Source organism: Malurus melanocephalus, unplaced genomic scaffold, assembly GCF_030028575.1.
Source record: "Malurus melanocephalus ecotype Western Australia unplaced genomic scaffold, MMel_1.1 scaffold_503, whole genome shotgun sequence".
Classification (NCBI taxonomy): Eukaryota; Metazoa; Chordata; class Aves; order Passeriformes; family Maluridae; genus Malurus; species Malurus melanocephalus.
Genome location: NW_026623735.1, coordinates 25,527 through 49,411, shown reverse-complemented (window position 1 = coordinate 49,411; position 23,885 = coordinate 25,527). Strand labels below are relative to the sequence as shown.

General features: G+C 39.0%; 1 protein-coding gene and 1 long non-coding RNA gene across 2 annotated transcripts in view; one reads left to right on the top strand and one right to left on the bottom strand.

Annotated features, from left to right (window-relative positions):
* The window catches only part of LOC130582514 (microtubule-associated serine/threonine-protein kinase 4-like), a 108,053-nt gene extending 96,859 nt beyond the window's left edge, over positions 1–11,194 (bottom strand). The window contains exon 1 of the mRNA XM_057381269.1: positions 10,881–11,194. Within this exon, the coding sequence (XP_057237252.1) occupies positions 10,881–10,972 (92 nt within the window). The 5' untranslated portion in view covers positions 10,973–11,194. The remainder of the gene's footprint in view (positions 1–10,880) is intronic.
* Positions 11,195–11,207: 13 nt separating this feature from the next.
* On the top strand, positions 11,208–17,533 carry LOC130582516 (uncharacterized). Its single transcript, XR_008966319.1, has 3 exons — positions 11,208–11,635; positions 14,543–14,671; positions 16,742–17,533. It is a non-coding gene; the product is annotated as an uncharacterized LOC130582516 (long non-coding RNA).
* The last annotated feature ends 6,352 nt before the right edge of the window (positions 17,534–23,885 follow it).

Sequence of the window (23,885 nt, the reverse complement as noted above, 5' to 3'; positions counted from 1 at the left end):
CATGCTGTCAGCTTGTCAGCCAGCTTCCTGGGGCAGGTGTCTTCTACATAACACAATGCTATTGTTCCCTCGGTATGACTTGAAGGGAAAACTAATTTTTCAATACCAACTGAGGCAGAAAATGCTGACAAGTCCTTTGGACCTCTCTTTAGATTGTTTCCTCCTATTAATATCCATCTGGTGACCCTTGGACTCGATTTAGGCAGTCACAGTCACAAAGAACATACCGAACACTTTTCTGTGTTTATAAAAAGACTGGTCCAATGTCTCTGAGGCTATTACTAAGGTTAGTRTGAGCGACAACAGCATCAGCAATAAATTAGTAGTGGAAAAGCAGAGCTCACTTAAGGAACAAGAAGAAACAAAAGAAAGTTGGCCTGAAGAGTGTTAAATCTTTCAAATTTTGCTAAACTCGCCAATGATTAAACAAACACATTATCTTGCCTAGGATTTGGAATTACTAAATCTCTAACACTATTACTCTGTGTCTTATTTCCTAGCAGACTGTCAGAGTAAGTGAACCTACTGGTTTCTTCTTGCCTTATAATTTATGAATCAGAAGAAGGAAACACATGATGGCTAAAAGGTATTAATTTGTAGATAATGCTAAATGCTTAGGTCTGAGCCACACAAACAATTTGCGTATTTTAAAAAGTAACCTAGTGYACTCATATACATTAGAATGTTTTGTATTTCCTTTACAGAAAAGGGGGGGAAAAAACACTTGCTCTTCTAAGATTTGAAAAAGACACAGAAGAAATACTGCGAAGGTAAAATTTTCAAACTCAAAAAAAAACCCCAAAAACAAAAACCAACCAGAGAGAAGTTTCCTTTTTCTCTTCTGAAATTTTTCCCACAGATAGAAATGAAAGCCTTGGAAAAGACAGTCATATTTTGACATTTGACAAGACWAAATAACACATCTGAGACACAACCAAGCAGCAAGGGAAAACYAGACAGAAGCGTATTTCCCAACAGAGCTGTTCTCCAGTTAGTCGTAGGTGGAGCAAATGCCTACAAACACAACAGTTCAATCATCAAAACATGGCAGAATGGCCAGGGATGAAACCAAATCACCAAGCCTCAGGTAAAGAAAAAAAGATATATAGTGCAAGGTTACACTGWAAAAGCGTTACGCATCTTCTCTGTTCATTATGTGGGTAATGCAAATGGAAGATGCTCTGGTAAGACCTGATGGTACAGTGAACTGACATAATCATTCTTTTGCGTGGGGTGTTCATAGACAAGGTGAACAGAGCATATTAGACTTGTCTGACTGCTTTTGCTTCTACTATTACAGCACTTATGGAAATTCCCTTGGCATACCCATGTGTAAGAACAAGCTAGACAGGCCCAGAGTCACTGAAAAGGAAAATCTGTAAAACAAACATACACAATCTACTTTTATAAGTTAACTCCAAGAGGGTTAACAGTATTATTACAAAGGATGTTTGCTAATTACAACTTCTCACTGAACAGCACTGTCTGATGAGGGAGATACTARTCAAGCACCCTCCTTCCAGTTTCCCAAAAATGGAATAAAAAAGCCATGCATTGATTTACTTTATGAAAACCATCCTGAAGACAAATTCTGGTAAACACCAAGACAGCTGTTGGAAGAAACATATGTCTAATTTCTTCTTATCATCAGTATACAACTTCTGTTTCTCCAAGGACTCGTTTCTTAGGTTTATGTTTGAGCTATGTAAAATCCGTAAAGACATATTTATCAACTGAGACTTCTAATAAAGTTTTTTGCTTTTTCTCAGTCAGCATGAACTGTAATCTACAAGAATCAGCCACAGCTCAAGGCAGAACCTCACTCCAGATGGCTAAGTTCATTGATGCTAACCATCATWCTGTCAGACACGTTGCAAATAATTCTGTCAAGAGAATAACCAGGAAGCGTATATATTATATGGCTACACGTCCCCTGCCTGAATCACAGCACTACATCTTCTACAATCCTGCGAATTTTTCCTTCCTTATACTCCATTTGCTCTCCAAACTCCCTTCAATAGCCAGCCTCCTCGCTATTGTTTATCTACCCCAAGTGCAAAAGATGCTTCATGGAGCCACTGCCCCTTGACAGCATCTCTAGTCAGAATGTTATGACTCTGTCCAGTTACACAAAGCTCTCTGTGTCCATCAGGCATACTGGTAAGTTCTCATTTTCCATCCGAGTTCAGTTTGGGTTTGAAGAGGGGAGGTTTCAGGATTAAAGTACATACTTTAAAAAAGGTATTCTTAGGACTACCTTTCGTTTTCTACTGTTGAGGTTTCTGTATACTTTTATGTAGGAATACCTTTCCAGAACATTCTAGCATCTCATCCAAGAAGTGATAATAATAGTAGCTCCAAAAGGATTTTAAGAGTAAATAGAATTTAAAYTAGAGGCCAATTCATTACGCTCCAATATTTTTAAGTAAGTTCAACTAGTTCAATGTACTGTACCTATAATACTTCCCTATAATAACTTCTGGACTTAGAATCGATGCTTAAAAACATTATATTTAAATGTATTTCAAAAACAAAGTAGCGCTTCTTACAGAAACCTGTATCTGATGAACAACTTTATTAAAACAAGTCATTATCATTTAACTCCTCTCTTCCAAGTACACGTGAAAAACACCAACAAATCCAACAAAAGAGCACTGCAAGTTGTTTCACGTATCAAATCTACCTCCTGTGAGAAGTGTGATTCTGTTCAAAAGCCAACAACTGGATGGGGGCCGAGCAGCCCATAGACGGAAGACTGACAAGGCACTGATCCCAAATGCATGCAAAAAAACAAGGAAAAAAAGGAAGTCTTCCTAGTACTGCTTCACTTACGCGTATCTTGAGTGCCTCTTAAAYAAGCACAGGTGGCCTGTAATAGACRACAAATACCAGCATTCAAATATAGTAATTTTTAATTTATTAGCGCTCTCAAGGTGAGCCCCTGACCAAACCAATAGCCACAGAATTACCTCAAAAAAAAAACCAACCAAAACCAAAAAACCAAAACCAAAAAAATGGACTCAGATGATACATAAATGCTACACTAGTTGGAATTACTCTAGTTGAAAAATTATTCTAGTTCCAGCCCCCCAGACRTGGGCAGAGATATCACATGCACTGATACATATGAAAACAAAAAAAACAACAACAATATAATTTTCCCACCAATCTCAAGGCACRTAGTTTATATTCATGTATGTCTGCCAAAATCAAAACGTAACAATTTTGTCAGATACATAAAAACTAATCAGACTGATGTAGTTCCGTACTGACAAACAAAAAAAACAAACTCTGTTCTACAATCAACCACCTTATTGAACTGAGAAAAATCCTAGGTTTTTTTTTTAACTTTGGAACACATTCTGGAACACTGTAATAAAGAACTAAGAGAATTGAGGGTATATACATTTTTATTCAACTACATTATTTCAATCCTTAAAACTTCACATTGTTTTATTCAGCAAATTAAACAACAGCAACAGAAATTGCTTTCCTTCAATCAACATCCTTGACTTTACAGGATTACTTTAGACCATCCACCATTAACACAGATTTTCAATTTGCTTACATGTAAAACTTAAGCCAACTGTTTTTATAAAATAGATATGTATTCTCAACTTTTCAATACTTATTTAGATGTTAATAATTATTTAATGTTTTAAACCAGTCTAGCTAGAACAGACACTATGATCATATAAATATATGTAAAGTCATTTCCCTACCAGTAAGCAGTGCCTCTTTYGACATAATGTTCAATTTTTTTTTGAGGAACGAGAACAAAATTCACAATTGGTAGCCTTGTAAAATCATTTTTAATACCTTATTTTAAACCTAGGTTAAAATCAAATTACAGAGATCAAAAGCACACTTACACCTTAGAACATCTACATCATTACTGCATGTACAGAAAAAAATRTAGGTGGTATAAAGAAACTGCACCAGTTGTTACTTTCTGATCATCAAAACTGAACATGCCAGCATTACAYGGGAATAAAAGATTCTACTTAAAATTCTAACTTTTCACAACCATTAGAGCATGGCAGTTTTCCTTACTTCTAAACACTTATTTAAGGAAGACCACTGCTATTTGAAAAAAGGGTGAAAAAGCTGGTGTATTTATTCTGATGGCCATATTTATGACTGCAATATTTTTATTCTCATCTGTCAGTGGCAGAATATCACTAATGCATACACTGGAATTGTCAAGTATCTCTACTGACCAATTAATCCAGGAATTATTCTGGTTTACATAGTACTTCTGACTATGTTCATATTTACTGGGAACCATGGCATGGAGTTTTCTAGTTCACTTCTGTGAGTGTTTAGTAAACCCACAGAACTGATCTACCATGAGATTCAATATTTCATTGAAAGTGCAGAGCTGATTTTTTTAGTTGCAGGTGGAAGAGTCTACTTAAGTAGAACCTAATACAATGCATATCAACAGTATATGGAAAATGTACTGCTTCAAGAAAAAAAGGACTGAAATATTAGTGCTGACAAGTTTGCCATCTAAGAAATGGATAAAAAAGTGCCAAGTAAGTGGCAAGTGTGAGGGATCTCCTTAAATATCTCTGCGCAYGTGCATTCAAGTACCATAAAATTAAGTCAAGTAACGACGCGCAGTGTTGTGCAGTAACAATGCACAATGTCATGCAGTAAACTCTCCACTGGATGAAATTCCGTGTATGAGACCTGCATATTATGACCTTTCAAAATTTTATATATTAATACTAGATATTGTGGGGGGAGGGGTGGTGCTTTAAAATTTCATAATAACCACAGCTAGTGGATTTGCAAAGGTTCAGAGGAAAAACATCTTCTGAAAACTGCTTGAGAGAAAATCCAGGAATCATCATTGAATGCAAAACAGCCTGTTGAATTAGGCTGAATCAAAGATACGTGAACTTTCTAATTCTCTTCAGATAGGTATCTTTCTTGATGCCATGACAGTGGTCCTCCAAACAAATCTAGCTCCTATTTCCTAAACCTTTTGTAATCACATGCAATGTGACAGCCTAACCTAGGTCTACAGCCTATAATGTGTCAATATACACAGAAGTACTGCATGAAACAATCAGTTTTACATCATTTTAAGTGTGATCCAATTAATAAACTTCATTTTAAATGTTCCACTTAAATCAGTTAGCAGCATCTCCATATTCTAAACACAGTGGTTCAAAATAGTGGGTGATTTCATGTCCGTAACTAACAAAATCATTACSGTTCCTGCACAATGACACAACAAATTCACAGAATCACGAAATGGGTAAAGTTGGAACCTGAGGACCACAGTGGGTTATCCAGTCCAACCTCCCTGCTCAAGCAGGGTCATCCTAAAGCAYATGGCACAGGGCTGTGTCCAGACAGCCCTTGAGTATCTCCAGGGAGGGAGACTCAACAGTCTACAGAGGTGCAATCTATTCACAGGTGCAGTCTGTTCCAGGGCACAGTCACCTGCACAGTAAAGAAGCTCTTCCTCATGTTCAGGTGGAACTTTCCAGGCATCAGCCCATTACCTCATGCTACTGCTCAGCACCTCCAAGAAGAGCCTGGTCCATCCTCTTGACACTTATCCTCTAGATATTTATACACATTAATGAGGTCCTGTCTTAGTTGTCTCTCCTTGAGACAGAACAGGCCCAGCTCCCTCAGGCTTTCATCATAAGAGAGGTGCTCCAGACCCCTCATAATATTTGTTGCCCTCTGTTGGATCCACTCCAGGAGCTCCATGACTCTCTTGTCCTGAGGAGCCCAGAACTGGACATGGCACTCCAGGTGAGGCCTCACCAGGGCTGAGTGGAGGGGCAGRATCACCTTCCATGACCTGCTGGAATGCTCTTCCTAATGCCCCCCAGGACACCATTGGCCTTCTTGGCYACCAGGACACTCTGCTGGCTCAGGGACAGTTTGCTGTCCMTCAGGACCCCCAGATCCTTCTCTGCAGAGCTGCTCCTCAGCAGGTCAGGCCCAGCCTGTGCTGGTACCTGGGGTTGTTCTTCCCCAGGTGCAGGACCCTGCAAATGCCCTTAATGAACTTCACATGCCTTTTCTCCACCCAAATTCACCACCTGACCAACACTTCCAGCTTTGACAAAGAGCTACTAGAGCCAAGTCCATCAATCGGTGTGTGCAGCCACACAAGCTGGTACACAGTTTATCRCTAACAAAAGAAACTCTCTGACAAGAGGGGCAGCATAAGAGGCAACTATTATGCTGTAATGCATAATGCCATTACTGCCATAATGTAATGCATAATGTCATTACTGTATGCAGTAATGACTGCAGAACATAAGTACCAGATGTAAGCCAAACAGAATGAATCTGTGTGTGTCGTGCCTAGACCATGTAATATGTCCCAAGAACCAGAGTTCATGAAGGGATGTCTGAACTACTGTTCTTGAAATTCTCTGAGTAAGAAAAATAAAGACTGTCTTCTACCGTGTCACAGCAGACCTTAACCATGACAGTGGTGGGGAAAAAAAAAAAAACAAACCCACAGCTATTACAGCTTCTTTCAGCATGTCCCAGCACTTTCCTAAGCTTTTTTTTACTTTGCTCATATTCAGCTTTCCTCAAGCTTTCTACAATAAGATCCTTTGGTCACTTCCTAATGATCCTGACTTAATTCTAACAAAATAACATTTTATCAGAATGAAAATGAAGCAAAAAACCAGATGGATTGTACCAGTCTGACTGAAGCTCATGAAACAATGACAGCTCATTCGGACTGTAAGCAGAACTTGAAATACATTAATTGCTTGAACAAAAAGATTGGTCAATCAAACCAACCAGAATAAAAACAACACATTCAATTTTGATGGTGAGACTGTAAAACTATCTCCCTAACACACAGCCTTTACTGGGAATGAAAGAAAATACAATTACCAAGATACATTAACACTTCACTAGGTAGTAGAGAAAACAACGGGATCATTAGTCCAGCAGATTAACTTCTAACAAAACATATTCAATGACAGTGTGTTTTGAAAGCACAGTCAGTCTGCACAGATACACTTCTTAATGCCCCCAGTTTTGGGATAACAGTCTTCTCTAAACTTACACAACATCTACTAGAATAATAGCTCCTCTCTCTTGCATATAAGGTGATAAAGAGGGTGGAAGTGATAGAGAAACTCTTCAAACTACCACACTCTCAAATATACATTAGAAACAATACAAATACACCAAAAAGAAATATTTCTTGAACTAAGTTTGAACTGATCTTTACTCTTACATGACAGAAGTAAAACAAGTCAGTTGGAACACAGATTCAGCTGACGTCCATGCAATTCCACGTTTTTGTGGCTGTTTTTATGTAAATCAACAYGACCACTTTTATCACCAGTTATTAAATAAAGCAACCCATTTATAACATACTTACTTATAGTACACTGTGCTGACAAACTTAAAAACCAAGGTCTACAAGAGAACCAACAGCAAGAGCTTACATCATACTTTTAACATCACTGCACCTACTCAAACTACCAAACCTGAGAAGTTAAAAAAATTTCCTTTTCCAGGAAGCATGCTGTCTCAAAACTAACAGAACTACAACTAAGTTTGACTACTCTTGTCTCTCTGTTTCCAGTAGAAGTTGTCATTTTCCTCTGTTTTCAAAGCTTCAGAAAACTTATGAATTTTCAGAAAACATTCTTGATGAGAATATTTAATCTCATACCATGAGACTCATTACCGCTTCTGTGACTGTACACTAATAAAATGAAGTGCAACACAAATCATCTATGACTCTACTTTGGCTCAGAGGCAACTGGGCAAGCATTCACGAATTTCATGCCTTTGGGAAAAAAAAATCCCACTCTGACTCAAAGGAAGAACAATTGTAGTAACATTGTTTCAGTGCAACTACMACAAACAAGCAAGAGGAAAGGACACACACAAAAAGGATCACTGGCTTGACGGTTTTGTAAAATATACACAGAGAAGATCACACACAAAGAGTGAAAGTGTGAGAGAGAACCAAATACGTATCACAGAACGAAGCAGAAAGTACACAGTGATTTCTCCATGTGAAAAAAGTGTATCTGTACACATTTATCCATTTGTAAATCTACACAGCAATTTCTATAAATAGATGATTGCACACAGAGATCCTCTCTCTATCTCACTTTAGTTCTCTCTGTGGCACACCTATTTCTTCACTGTAAAAGCGCATGGCATTTAGGGGCTCAGGGATTTGAATAACAAAAGCCTYCAATTTATAAATGAATGGAATAGATAATTCTTCCACCTGCTAGTCCTGAAAACCCACTCCAAGACTTGAAAGTCAAGCTGTGGTATTTCTTATTCAAGTATCACTTCCGAAAGAGCTGTTCTAACTGAAATGCAGCTAAATCTACTATTGAAAAACTCCTGAAGGAGACTATCTCCTAATTCTTTACTTCTTAGAACCTGTAAGAGAGATAAAAAATTACATCAAGTAAATCTATACAAAGAAACAAAATTCATAGCACCAGCAGACAATTCCCATTATCTCAAATGTCAATAAATTAGGGTAGTGCTCATACAAACAACAGGGTCTAGCAGGCCACAAGAATAGCACATGTAAAAATAATTAAACAGGCAAAAGGAATGTAACTGAGAGGCAAAAATGCCCAACCAAACCATAAAATTAATGCTGTTGAATTGGCAAGGAATCTCAAAGCCAGCTGTGGATACAATCAGAAAGAAACGCTTTTTCACAAGTTTTCATGAAGCACCTAGACATGCACCAGGCTAGATATGCTTCATAGGCAGTGTAACYACTTAAGAMAAATTCTCTCTTGAATCAGTGGACCCAAAACTTTCACTTAAACCCAGCAGAAGATTCAGTTGAAGGAACTAGATTCCCTTCAAGTCTTAATCCATAACCTGTTCTTTAGGAGTCCGTAATRCCTGGGAAGCTATACAACACTTGAGCAGCTACCACCAGCACTCTTAGAACAAAAGAGAAGGCAAGTTAAGCCAAGTAAGCAGCTATTCTTCCAGTCTTTACATGCAGCTGCATCTAAGGCTGACTGAGCCTGTGATGATAGTGCTGGTGAGATACAGCTCAGAACAYGTAAACCCAGGTAGTGCCTTAATTAATCCAAACCCTTTTCTACAGCAGTTAGGAGAACCTGCGCTGTCTATACTGGATTTTCTTCTCACAGTGTTAAACCCAGTAAATTTTGTATTTTACTTTAGTCAGTGAATTACCAGTACAAGGGAGCAAAAGGCAGGTCCACCTTTAAGAGAACTGAAGAAATGTGCGGTGAGCCTTTCCCAGGAGATATCAATAGAGTAGACTCTGAATTCCCACCACTCAGAAGACAGAACCAGCCGGACAAAGCAGGGTATCTGGGCCCATTAAGAATAAGTAAGCAGCCTTGAAATTTCACTGCTGGCTTTTTCATTTCACAATGCTGTGACACACTGATTTGGCTACATAGCGGGCATTAAATATTAAATATTCCTATAATAAATCAAACATAACTGCATATATGGCATGTACTGAGATACCATACATGTGATATGCTGAGATAACATGTAATGCTGCTTTAAAATGTCTTTCAAATTTTTCAACAAATCCAGTAYAGCACTAAATATGTTTGAAAAGCAGGAAGGCATCCAAACATATAAACAAATAAACTAGTGGCATACATGTATTTCATGCTTCTTGTGAAATCTGCCAATTGTCTGTCTTCAATTGGCCACACAGCCAAACCTCTAAAAGGTATTTGTAGGTCTTCACACAGTTACAAACCCAATTTGAGTAAGAATCATTAAGACAATTTGACAAAAAACCAACACTCAGCATAAAAATRTATAAGGCCTATTTGGATTCTCAGTTAAGGCTACGTAAGAGTAAAAAAATTATTTACAAGAGAGGGGTAATATTTATAAGATAACTYAGCATTTTCAGCTACCACAAGCAGMAGACATGAATATATCTTTACTGCAGGAACAGTTTTTTTCACTGATGTGAAAGAGGCTACTTGTTTTTCCTATTTTAAACTCTCTGCTGTTAGCAAATAGCTGTCTTCTTCCTTCTGAAAAATAAAAATCAGACAATAAATACTTAAGGCTTAGGAAATGCCAACTTTAYTAAGCCTCTATCCTGCCTGCTTGCTTTATGCCAGCCTTTTAGCCAGCAGAAGAAAGATTTATGCACGTTCTCCAAAGATAATACATAAGCCAATACTTAAGGTMCTTTCAAAGTCAGAAGCACATAATAATTTAACACCACACCTCGTATGTCTCAAAACGGCGTAAGGTGTACTAGCACACAAAGCTATGAACTTGTATACATTTTTCGTTCTCCTTGTGATAGGGCCATATACTTAACTAAAATAAACACCAGGTCACAAAGAGTGACCATGATGTGAAAGCTTGTCAGTCTTTTGCCCACTGTTGGTACAACCCTTTAACTTTTACTCAGCATTTGCTATTTACAAGTCTTTTTTCTCCCTCCTGACAATAAYGAAAATGCTACACAAACAGAAAAGGCCATTCCTGTACTAACAAATGTCAGCTAGCCCGTTAAAAAAAAAAWAAAAATAGTTACGCAAACCTGTCCCTTTAAGAACAGCGAACAAAGYAGGCTATCTTAAGTTGTCCATATAAAGAATATCTGTTCCCAATAAACGATCGAATACTTGAGAGCAAGCTGAAAGTGCCTTTAAGGGGGGAAAAAGAGAAGAATAGAAGGGCTGGACAAAAGAAAACAACATCTTATAAATCGAGGCAGAGTAATAGGCAGGGTCTGGTTTTAAAAAGCCACCTCCAAGGGCCTCGCAAGGAGAGGCTCCCAGCTCGGAGCAGCAGCAGGCAGGAGGCCGCGGGTCCCTTCTGCCGCCCAGCAGGAAACCAGCGCACCTGGAGCGSCCGGCCTGCCTTACCTCTGAGTCCGCCGGAGCCGGCTGCCCCGCCGCAGGTGGGGCAGAGTGAAGTTGGAGAGCAGCGTCCAGAAACTGGGATCCGACATATCCATTTCAATGCTTGAAAGCTTGGGAAGCTTAAAAACTCAGTGCCATAGTACGACGAGGAAGAGGAGGAAGGGACAGCAGCCCTGGGAGAGAAAGCGGGACGCCAGCCAGCCTCCGAGGGGGCGGAAGGAGAGCAGAGATAACAGCAACTCGAACCGACAGAAACTTTTCCGTGCGGCTGCTCCGCGGGTGCCGCCCCGCCCCGGCCATTGGCGGCCGCGCAGCTCCGCCCGCCCACCGCGGGTCAGAGCCCCCCGCCCGCACCCGGCCCGGCTCGGCACAGGAGCAGAGCAGAGCCCCCGCGGCTCGGCACGGCCCGGCACAGCACGGCACACCCCCGAGGCTCGCAGCCTCCCGCAGAGCCCGCCGGCTGCGCTCCGAACTGCCGCGGACCGTAAGCCAAGCGCCAGTGACGCTCGGTGCAGCGCACAGCGTACGTGTGTCTGCCTCTCCCGGGAGAACTGACGGTGCAGGTCCTTAATTACCGTTTGTCACACTGGCTACCTGCCACTCCGGACAGCAGGCGTTTGCCACGGAAAGCCGGGATACCTGCCTCATTCCATTGCCAGCTCCCTCTTTTGAGAAAGCAACCCCGAAGCAGGGGCTGGCAAAAGAAGTGTAAAGCTCCGAGTATCTTTTCCACTCGAAACAGTGACCTAATTCCTCAGGTACTTTGGCTCATTTCCTCCCCTTCCTCCTTCCAACTTTCTTCCTTCGATTCCCTCTTTACCATTCCCCAGCTGCCTCCCAGCTCAGCTGGTTTGCTTTCTTGTCTCCCACCTCCCAACTTTCCACCTTCACTTTCCGTTTTAGCCTCGCTGCTGACTGTTGTCCTCCATCTTTTCATACCTAATTCCAGCACCACTCTCAAGCCCTCTCCTCTCTCTCTCTGCAGCTCTGTCTAGACTAGCATTTTTCCTTCCATCTCTGCAGTATGCAAAGAAAAGTGTTTCTAAAATTACTGTTCTACTTTCTTGTCAGTCTGTAGTACAGTCTTAACTCCAGCTGTTGAAAGCAGTGATGGTCAGGTATAGAAAAAGGATTCAAAAATCAGGCGGTTTCTTTTAATGTCCTTAAAAATTTCCACTTGTTTTTTTTGTTAATCTGAGGGTCACCAAACAGAGCTGGAAGGGCTCACATGACACTTGGGATAAGACAGTTCTCATTAGACAGCTCTCACTCATACTTAGCACCAAAGGCCTTATTACAAATCCCCAGCAGACACCATTTACTGGCACGCCACACTAAACGTTAGTTTAACACTGATCAAATACAAAGGAATCCTCAAACACTTCTTTTAAAGACATCTTAATTTCCAAAGAGATTATTTTCATGTGAGAAGGGAAAACAGCCTGATCCACATCTCAGGTCAGATTTTCTTGTACAAYAAAGGCTGAAATAGCTGCAGAAGCTGGTACTTGGGCTGATGTCCATTTGCGCCCCACAGGAGGGCACTTCGCAGCATGACTGCTCTTTTTGTACCTCTCCATTAAGACTGAGTATTCGCATCTGCTGCAACCAGTAAAAGAAAAATTCTCATCCATTTATTTTCACTTTGAGGCATGCCTGAGCATACTGAGCCATGAAGTTTTAAAGGTTCACATGAGGGCAAGCATGGCTGGAAACACCCCTTCCTTAAAACCACTTAAGAAACAAATTCTCAAATCTCTACATAAGTACCAAAAAAMCACCTCCTCCAAATATTCTGCAACTTTATCTTCTCTGCTACATACACATGTTTTTGCCTATAATTAATGTGTTTGGACAAAGAACTGTCACAATCATGAAAGGGAATTACACATAAATGATGTGAACAGCAGCATGGGCTAAAGATTAAAAACGAAGTCTTTCACCTATCACACGGGAGAAGCTTTGGTGTCACTCCTGCCCTGCAAGTTCTCCCCTCACCTCACTACTTTACTTAAGAGGCAGTTGAGAGCAACGAAAGCAGCTCGGTTTCCATAATTCAATCAAGCACGTACCTTGTGTTATGATCATGGGACATGGAGGTCAAACTTTATTTCACATTAGGACCAAAAATTACCAATCTTTTCCAAGTCCATAACCATAACTGAACTCATTATTTCTTTGTGAAAATCTCTACCCCTTTATCAAAATGATGTGAAGCCTCCAATTCTGAAACATGCCCTAAAAGCTTTTAAAAATTAAGCAAGACTAGCCTATCATAATGTTGGCAAAGACCCACCAGAAAAAAGATGATTGCTGTTTTCAAGTAGATGACAGAAATAAAGTTTACCTTCTTTGTACAGCCAGAGATGATTATACCAAAAGTGATTACCCAGACCGAGCTACCGCAATATATATTTCACTATCTGAAAAGCTGGGTTTTTGCAAAAGCAGAAAGGAGAAAAAATAGCATAAAAGAAAGGATAAATTCTAGGCAAATTTCTTGTCCACATAGTATCCAGTGGGTATCATAATGTCGTGGGTTTAGGAATGGTATTCCCTGGTTTAGGGCTCCCACTGAGACTCTTCCAACCATACAACACTCATTTCCCTCTCCCCCTCCCCCTCTGTGCTCCTGCAGCAGAATGGAGAGGAGCTTTAGAGACACAAAACACAAAGACCAAAGGTTTAGGTAAGAGCGATTTACAGGAAACAAGAAGATTAAAAATTGAACATTACAGCAGCAATACTAACAAAAGAGTGTATAAAACCCAAACTATTGACAGACAGGTTCTCATACCCCAAGAATACCTGCAAACATGTCCTTAACAGTATTTGTTGCTTAAGTTATCTGCTATGCAGCCTCTTGGAAAACAACAAGCAGCTCAGGCAACTTCACCTCTAAGGAGATGCTTCACTGTATAACTTGGATGATGACTCTTATTTACCACAAGATGTTACATAAGCTAGCACATAACAAAACAAGTGATGAGGATCATTAAGTTTTCCCTTTTATATTCACCTGAAGATAAAAAACATCACATCGCTCAAGTCAGAAAAGGAGCTTAATCTACCCTTGCTTTGAAAAAAATTACATTTCCAAAAGCAAACTTATAAAAGGCATCCTCAGAAAAGTCTCATTCAATATATGAGAGAAAAAAAAAATGAAAAAGTCAACATTTACTTCAGTAATTAAAAGCAGTAAAAATTCTTCCCCAGTAAGTTTTTAACTGTATAACACTGCTTATTGATTTTAAGTATCACCATGAAATACTACTTAGCAAGTGGAAAGTGTATCTTTAAAATCCCAATGAAATACCAATACTAAATGAATATTTTGCACATAATATTCCAATGCAAAAGTTATCTAATCCACCGTCTTCACGCTGATAATTACACGAATAAACACTGGAATTTTTCAAAACGTATGAAAACCTTGAGAAGAAACTGCCCAAGGGCATTATAGAATGCTCAAGTCTCATCTATTTTATAGGAAGATGTACACTGAATGTAGTTCACAAGCAACAATAGAGACAATAAAGAGTTCTTTAGAGATACTACAACAAGTAAAATCTCACAAGCATAGGCCTCATACTGAAAAAGTTGAGTAGATTTGTGAACCAGGAAAGAAAAACTGTTAACTTAAGGTACCTTCTCTATTTTCACAGGCTAGGAAGATTATGAAATAGCATCTTTTAGCAACAAAGAAATGCTTCTCATTTCACCAACATCTTAGAAGAACAACAGATTAGAACTGAGGTCACACATCAACTTAGAGGAGTTTTGCTTTGGTTTAGGTGAGTCTTTTCAGTCAGGTAATTATTATCCAATGAGTAACAAAGGAATCAGCAAAGCTCCTCATTCAATTATTGCTACTTTCAAAGTGTCTTGGAATAGCAGGAAGTTTTACAACAGTTGGAACTAAGCTATCATGCCAAAACACTCCTTTAAAAGGGCAAACAGGATATTAGCTGCCGCCAGCACTGAATTTAGGTACGGTAACTTATTTATTGTCACATGAAATAGTCTGCCTGACAGTGTTTCAAGTGAGATTGCCAGTCTGGTCAATAACCATCTCAGCTGACAATACATTAAGACACTTGTAAAATATTCCACTTATCTCCTACAATGTTTTAGTAAGTTCACTATCACAATRGAAAAATTTATGCATAAAGGAAACATTAAAATACACCTACAGATTTGAAAAAGCAACTGCACATAGAACATTTCTAGTGGATCATACAGGGTTATATTTTTCATTGAACACAAGTTTAATCCACTTCTATCAATGACCTGGGAAAAAATATGGTAACTTTCTAACAAACAAGACATAAGAGGTAAGTAACTACAGGAACAAGGTCATTTATCATTGGATAAAGCAGCCTAATTTGAACAACATGCATTATAGCCTTGCTAGTCATCAAGTCATGTCAAAGGACAAAAACACTCCCCAAATAATAATATACCTACATATTTCAGAATCTGGAAGGCAGACACCAGGCAAAGAATTTAGGTACTATCATAGATAAACAGCTAAATTAAATTAGACCTCTTAATGTGATAGTATAGATAAAAGAATAAATGTCCCTCAGTTCTACAACAGGAAAATCTCTCATGGGARCACAGAGATGATACCACTGAACACTGAGGGACTAAATTGCACCTAGTTGTGGCCTTTCCCAAAGGTTGCAAAACAGGCATGAGGAGTTCAAGAAAAATACATTAGAATCTGAACTATAGTGTGGAGATTGAAAAGAATTTATTTATTTGATTAATCAGGTCTGTCAGATTACCTTGGTCATTCAGTAGTTTTATCCCCAGCAGGAAGAGATTTTCCTTAGGAAACTATGTGTTAGAACAGCAAACTCCATCATGCTCCCCCCTCACACACCAAGGGGTTCAATCTGAAGGAGTCAGGCAAAAAAGCAATTTAAAATTCTTTTATCTTATCCACTGYAACAGGGATTTTCCATCACTGTAAATACTGTATATTATATGAGTTTCTATCAAAAAAAATAATCACACTTCAAACAAGCACTAAAGGATGGGTAAAAATCCCAAAGCACTTGACAAAGTCTAGAGCCTATTTTATAACAGCTGTCAAATGAAAAGATCTCACTGGTATATTCAGTACTTAAAATGTACCACTTAATTATTATTACTACTCCTAATTACAATAATTGAAATCTTGCTCCCCCTAGTGGTTGTTGTTGATGTTTATTACCTTCTTGTGACTGCACAGGATTTTCACTGTGGGATGTTCAGCGCAAAAATAAGTTGAAGAAACCACAGTACGAAAGAATATATTGTGGGTGTATAATGTATGTCTGCCAAATTTCTAAGTTTTCTTGGATATGTTTACAAATATACATATACATAAACACTATTACTCTAACCAGTTTTGAAGTAATGTGCAAAATATAAAAACATCTCCCACTGTTCTAGTTTATTATACCTCAGCTAATATAAACATATTTAGGAAAAGCAATGGCCCCAGTATCTCCCCCCGTTTCTGAAATATACTTGTAATTTAAATAGATTGTCTATCTGCATCAGACAGCAGAATTCACATCAGGCAACACTATTTTTAATCCAGTATTTTGCTGTCTGTAGTGGAATGAGTCAATCATGCTAGTAACTACGCTGTCCTATTTACTCTGGCCTAGAGATTARCTTCTCCTTCTGAGCTAATTTAGCAAACCAACTAATGAGAAAGTGTAAAAGAACCGTTTCCCATTTTTATCACTCAGTTTTCATTTATCTTAGCAAGTAGAGCAGCATTACTACTTTTCAGAAGTGCTGCTTTATGTCGTAAGCAAGTCCAGAGAGGGTCATAAAATATTAATAAAGATGTCATAATTTTCCAGATACCATGAGGCTTGGACATTGACTTCATTGCAAAAAAATGCCASAGGATGGGGAGAGGAATACTGTATTAAAAAGCTAGTATTATTCTATCTTGCTTTGCTTATTCTTCAAGTACCTTTTTTGCCAGCACTTGGAAGCATCCTAAGAGGATCACATAAGTTTTTCAAATCATTAATTAACCCTTTTTTTGTGGCTTCAGTACCACTGATATAAATGGGAAGRCACCCATGTTATCCAACAGATATGCAAAGAGCCATAATGAAGTCTTCCATGGTTTTGGGCATTCATGTGAAACAATCACCACTTCAGACTTATYTCCTTGTACAGCTTTAGATGACTCTACACACTTCGTTGTTCTCCTGATATCACCCATTCAGCCATATTTTACAAGCATCTTCTTAATCTAACAGCCACAGCCTGTGTGGCAATTGGCATTACAGGGTCAAGGTGCAATTACTAAACAATTTCTTAAGAAAATGTGGATACAATCATTCTTCTAAAACAGTTACGTACTTAGATGTTTTCATCCACTCTGCATCACAGCTGCAATCAACTAAGCCATATTTTTTGAGGAAAAATACTAACTCAATTGTAGAAAGCCCTTTTTTTAAGTGAAGCTTTTTTTGTTTTTACATTGTTAAGTTAAAATTATGTTTCTAATAGTTTGAAATCAATCTGGTACTCTGTACAAAGCAGACTTACATACAGCACATAATCTTTTTCTACTTTTTAAAGATGAAAATATTCGTCTCTGATTTTATTACAGGAAACAGACTATTTAAAATAGCTTGAAACACATAAAAAACATAAAAATAAGAATAAAAAACAATAAAAAACCCATAAAAAACAATAAAAAAAGACTGTTCAGCATTTCTGAGTCTGTCTGGATTTGTTTCATTTTAATAACTTTCTAATTATGAAAAACAAAGTCCAAAACCCACAACCTTCAAAAGGCAATTAAGTGGAGCATTYTGTCCTGCCACCAGAGCACTCTGGTTTGAAGAATCCCAAATAACATACTCCTCTGAGAGGAATGTTACCCCTCATACAGAGCCATTTCCTCATGTTCAACTCTGCCCCGGGACATCCCAGTGCCATACTCACAGATTTGAGTAACAGACTTCAGAGATTCTCTATTTGTAGTCAAATGAATTAGGGAAAGAGATTGAGCTCAAGTTCTGTTTCACAGCTTTTAATCCTGACAGGTTTGGAAAGGTGTCATCATGAGTTGTAAATTTCCTCATTTTTAAAACAGCTTTTTGGGTACACGGGAGGTTTCATGGAGGTCAGCACAGTGAGGCTTTCAAGTCTGTCAATCAAAGTCTAAACAGATCAAGTCCTGTGATACTGAATTGAAAATCACTTATTCAGTATAAATGTTGTGTTCCGTGAGCCAGAAAACTTCATCAGCTGTGATATTTACACAGTGAATTTCCTAAAGTGATCACCCARTCAGCACAAGACTGACAATTACAAATCCATTACGGGTCTCTGTCAGAGCAAGGACATTACATGCTCCTCCCCACAAATGGCAATGACTCTGTTTATTTCACGTATTTTAAACACACAGTTTTCTTTGAAATCATGATTTAAATCACAGTGAATAAAAACCAGGAGTCAAGAATTCAAAGCTCTGCAATATATACCCAAGCAGTTGCATTTCCTGAGCTTTCCCTGCACTCATCTGGCTTCATGTCTCAGTTAATCCATGTGATGGATCTGTTGTCAGCAGAATGGTGTGAGATGGAGCACCCCATGCAGAGCAAGCTAGCAAATTGGAACTCAGGTACACAGGAAGTTCAAAGGGAAAATATTATCTTTAGAAGGCTATTATGGGGACTGCCCATTAATGTTACCCTTGGTATTTCAAACAATAAGCTGAGCACACAGCATTGCAAGTTGATAACATCCTTAAATCACTTTACAGGTCACCCTTAATGCTCTCCTCCTCAAAAGGCTAAATAATAAACACACTGGCATGCTTCACCACACACCTCCCGTTTAAATCTGAATTTCAACAAACATAATTACACTCAGCACATACTCTTATATCTGTGGAGTGTACTGAACAGTTAACTACCCTGTCCCTCAGACACATAGATGACATGGCTGCCAAGCACATCACTGGAAGCAGCAGCATTAACACAGTGAGAACGTAATTTACAGAAAAAAAATTAAAACCAAGCATCTAGAATTGCAAGACTAGTAAAGATTTTTTTAGTTAGCTATGCTTGTCAAAATGTGAGAGGAAATTCTCAAAATTAAAGACAAAAAATTAAGAATTACCTCATGGTGCCTCAGGGTCTAAGACCCAGTGCCATCTAGTTATTTAATCTGTTTGCACTTCAGGTCTCAACCTGTAAAGCAAAGATATTCCTACTTCTTGGGAGTGCAGTGAAGATAATTCCAGAACCTGCATCAAATGCTCAGATACAAAAAAGAGGAAGGAAAGAAGCTGAGAGTAATAGGGACGTGTTCTTCGGGCTGACCACTGTACAGATTCAGCAGTACTGAATGGTTTCTACAATTCCAGCCTCCTGTATAAGCAAAAACCATACAAGCATAAGTTGTAAAGGATTCAAACAATCAAGAAACAGTCTTAAATCTGTCTGATACACACATCAGGGAGAATGACAAGAGTCAGGGAGGACATCACGATAAGCCACAGAATTTCACCCTCTACTTCCTAAGACAGGCAATCACATTTCTGTTTAGTTTTGTAGGACTGAGAGTGTATGTCAGCTCCCTCCAAGAAGCTACAGTCAGCACCTGAATCACCACCAAGACTGTCAAAACTATGTAAAACAAGAAGCAGAGGATCAGCACAGCCCACATTAACTGTTTTAGGCCTCCAGCATCCTGAAGAACTCCATCATAGTAGAAATGAGGTGATTAACTGTTCAGCTTTCAAATAACAGTTCAAACCACTAAGTGTCCTAATTTCTCTGATACCAGACAAYCTTATTATTCCACTCATGTAACTGCAGAGGATGTAAGTTCATGGAAATATCAATATCCTGATACAAAAGATACTTGAAAGCATTTACCACTGCAAATATACATACTTCCAGCAATAAAAAAATGCCAAACCTATCTCAAAACCTTCACCTTTCAAACACCTCTCCTTTGACAGTCTCCAGTCACATCTGGACATGGCTTACCATGAATTTTAGTGAGCCTGAATTAGGTAAATTTATATGGTTTGTTTCTTTCAAATCATCATACTAATTTTTCTCAGTATTTTTCTTTTTTCCTGGTAGAGGGCTTGGTTCTTTTAAAAATTATGCAACATCTATTAATAATCATGCTTAATATTGATGAAGAATTATCTCAGCCTATTCTCCATTCTGCTGTTCCTCAGCATTCACACTTGCACACTTGTACATACACACAAGAAGAGTGACATCATCAGTCCAGTGACAGACTGTGCGTGGAGAGTCTAAAAACTCTCTAGGCAAAGAAACAGCAGTATGAAGGTGAAGGGGAAGGTGAAGGAGGAACACACCAGTCTGCTCATAATGAAAGACTGGCTTCCGCTGATCAGTACATACACCAGCATCTGCCATGATACCCTTCTCTCAGGTACTACATCAACTTCCAGAAATATTTCTACATTTTATCAGCTGGAAAAGTTACACAGAATTAACAGCCTCCCCAAACTCAACAGCATGTGTTCCGATGTATTTGCCAACACAACTAAAGCAACCACTCTGTAACTTCTAAAACATGACAAGAACTCCTTCCAGACTGTTGTRGCTGCACTTCACAGTCTCACAAATATGTCTTTTACAGTCTTTTTGTTGTGTGAAAGTTTCTGTCACCRTTTACTTTTCTATCAATTTGAAAAACTGCCTTCCTAGCCAAGCAGTATCATGCTATCTCCCATCAGAGTACCCCCCTTGGAGCAAACCCCCTCTCTCCTCCCTCAAGGTACGCCTTTCAGCTGTCAGACATACAAATGTTTTGCTAGGTAGCCCCGAAGCTCTGAGCTCCCACGAGTTTTGYTCTGCTGAAGTGTTACTGCGCTCAAGCTGCTAACTGCAAACCACCTTCTCCTTTCCAGCCCAGAGTCTTGCTGGTCTCTTTCTGAAAAGCAGAAAAAGCAGCCTCCACGGCTGCAGGCATGAACAGAGGGTGTGCCATGGTTTTGCTCAATGATAGCAGCTTCCTTATGGCAAGGAAAGAATTTTGCAGTCCTGGGCAAAACGCCCTCTTACAGTCTGTAAAGTTGACAGGCAGTTTGCCACAGAGTGCCCTGTGGATCTGAGCTTCAGACTGCTCTGCAACAAGTTCAGCATGTCAACATGCTTATCTAACATGACAGCATACACYCAAGCTGTACAGAATCATGTGAATACTGACACTATTGTCAGACCCCACAGGGAACAGTTACCACAGGCACACCAGCGTGTGAAAGCTGGGTTACCAGGAGATGGAGACAAGGACATCATCAAGTTGGGATCATTCCAGCATCAGGTTCTTCAACTCTTTCTGCTTCCCATCACTATATTCTAGGCCAGGAAGAGCTTCCAATACTTTCTATGAAAAGCAGTGTCCTAGCAGTAGATGGAAATGCTTCCTCAGAGATGTCAGGACTACATTCACTGGATTTCTGCGCACTTACAAGTGCTCGGTTGCATCTCATCTCACACCAGAGGATGAAGACATTTGGGTAGCTGACCAGTCTGTGCCCCCAGATCATGCCATGAGGTGTCCTTCTCCCACAATATCCATGGAAACTGCTCTCCTGTTACAAGCCATGGGACTATTTGCTGAATAGGTCTTCAGATCAGGAGCACGAATCTTCCCTGTTCTAACCACTGATTCACCTCACGGATCAAGACAACAAACTAGCCAAAACTGGCATCAGGAAAGGCTACAAAGTCTCAAATACAGCAGTTTAGTGTTGTTCTTCAGTTTTCTACAGCTGCAAAGCACTGCCTCCAGGAACCTACACATGTGCTTTCTTTCTGAAATGGTTGGTGGCAAGCAAGAATAGAAAGAAGATCTCTGAAAMACAAAAAGACTGGGAAGATTTTTACTTCTGGGGGGCTCAGTCTCAGGCGTTTTCATTCCTACTTATCACTTTGTTTCCACAACGTWCATTTTTAAAAGGTTTTCAGAACTCTGCAGCTGTGAAACTGTTGCTTCTATAGTGCTCAAGAATAAGCTACTACCAAAGCAAGACACCCTAAGGGATCACCAACTTTCAATGCAAAGCAATTSAGCCGGCACAGCAGTGAAAATAAGTTGTGTTGTACACGAGAAATAATGAAGCCCTCACAAAAGGGCACTGCAGGGATACCAGTGCCTTTTCAATGTTCACCTCCTTCTGCATTCCTCACTTAAAATCTTTTGAGAGTCTCAAAGCATTTCATCTGCTGGAGYTGTGTGTCATAGGGAAGGTTGATGCACACAGCGCTGGTTTCTGTTCTGTTCCTATTTTTATCAAGGTGAGATAAAATGATGCAGATGCAACACAGTGCTGCAGTGCTGGCACTGAGCAAGGTTGAGAATTTCCATTGCAAGAATATAACTGCAGGACTTTTTTCTGGCAACTCACACAAGAAACAGCTGATATTTGTCACTGTGATACAAAAAGACTGCAGAATTTGTGATTTCTGGATGACAACAGTGGAATTGCCTCAGGAAATACTTCTCCTGGAAGTGAACCACTGACATCCCTATCAGACCAAACTTTCAAAGAATATCAGACACTTGGCAGGTTAACCTAGCAGTTTTTCCTGCTAGGAAGTTCATATCTGCATGAACTGATTGGCAACAGATTACAGACAACCACATTTTGGACATTAAGTGGGTGCTGAATTCAARGGGTACAAAAAGCATTCTTATGAAATCAGATTAAGCCAATTATGAAGCCATTCTACAAAAGTCTGAATTGTACATGCAGGCTGAGGGCAGCTGAGGCTCAGCACGTTTACAGTCATTACTAAAAGATATGTCACCATCTGACAGGCAAAGCCTAGAGGTCAACAGGAACAGTCACACAGTGACTGATGGCAGCTGCTAACACATAACTGGCATGCACACACAATTGTGCAGTATGACAGCAGAGAAAGAGACCAGGCTGTCCATTTTAAGGTATATTTCAAGACCCATCTTTACAGTTATTTCTGTATATAGAATGCAGATCAATTGTTCAAATTTTRACCTCCTTGAACTGCAGTGATTTCTTAACACCACAGTGTGCAGTACTYAACTCACCTAGTCTMTATGTGGCCCCAAACAGAACTTCCTCCTTTCCAACAATTTCTGATTTAGATATGGTATAGTTTTTGTAAATATTAACTACTTATGTTGTGAGGTTTAATATTTTAATTCTCTGTTTTATTAAATAGTAAAGTATTAAATCTCCATTCAGGTTATTCCTATGACTGCACAGTTTTCAAAATTGTAAGACATTTTCTTCAAATAGTATTTTGAATAAAAAATAAAAGCTGTCTTCAGATTCAGCATTCCCCTGTTACAGCACTACTCCACAGTTACTGTAATTTTCAAACTCAAATTCATGTTACCTCTTAAAAATGCTTAGAAGGCCCAATATACTAAATTCAAAATTTAACATTCAGCAGTAAACACAAAATACAACCCAAAAGGCCAGAAGATTTAATAAAACTAGCACACAAGTACTTTGGGAGGATTTTTATGAGAGTTGAGGGAAAGGAGATCAACAAACTGGCATTTAAAATGATTCAGATGAGCTCTGTGTCTGCAGCTTTCAGTCTACCAGAAAATACAACTGTAACAAGAACTTCCTTGATTTCTTAAGATGCACTTACACATAAATTAAAAAAAAAAAAAAAAAAAAAAAAAAAAAAAAAAAAAAAAAAAAAAAAAAAAAAAAAAAAAAACACAAAAAAAACCCAAAAGAAAAAAAACACAAAAACCCAACAATGCAGAATTAAAGCAAAGAACTATATTTCTGGTAAGCTTTCTAAATTTCTGTTATCTGTCCCTCTAAGTTAGGATATGCTCTAAAGGGAAGGTCCTGTTTTTTGCACTACTTGATCTAATAAATATATACCTAAAACTTTCTGCAAAGCAATATCAGTAATACAAGACACAAATGAAATTGAAAAAGTTATGTGGAGTAAGACAAAGGCCCATAGAATAATGCAGTTT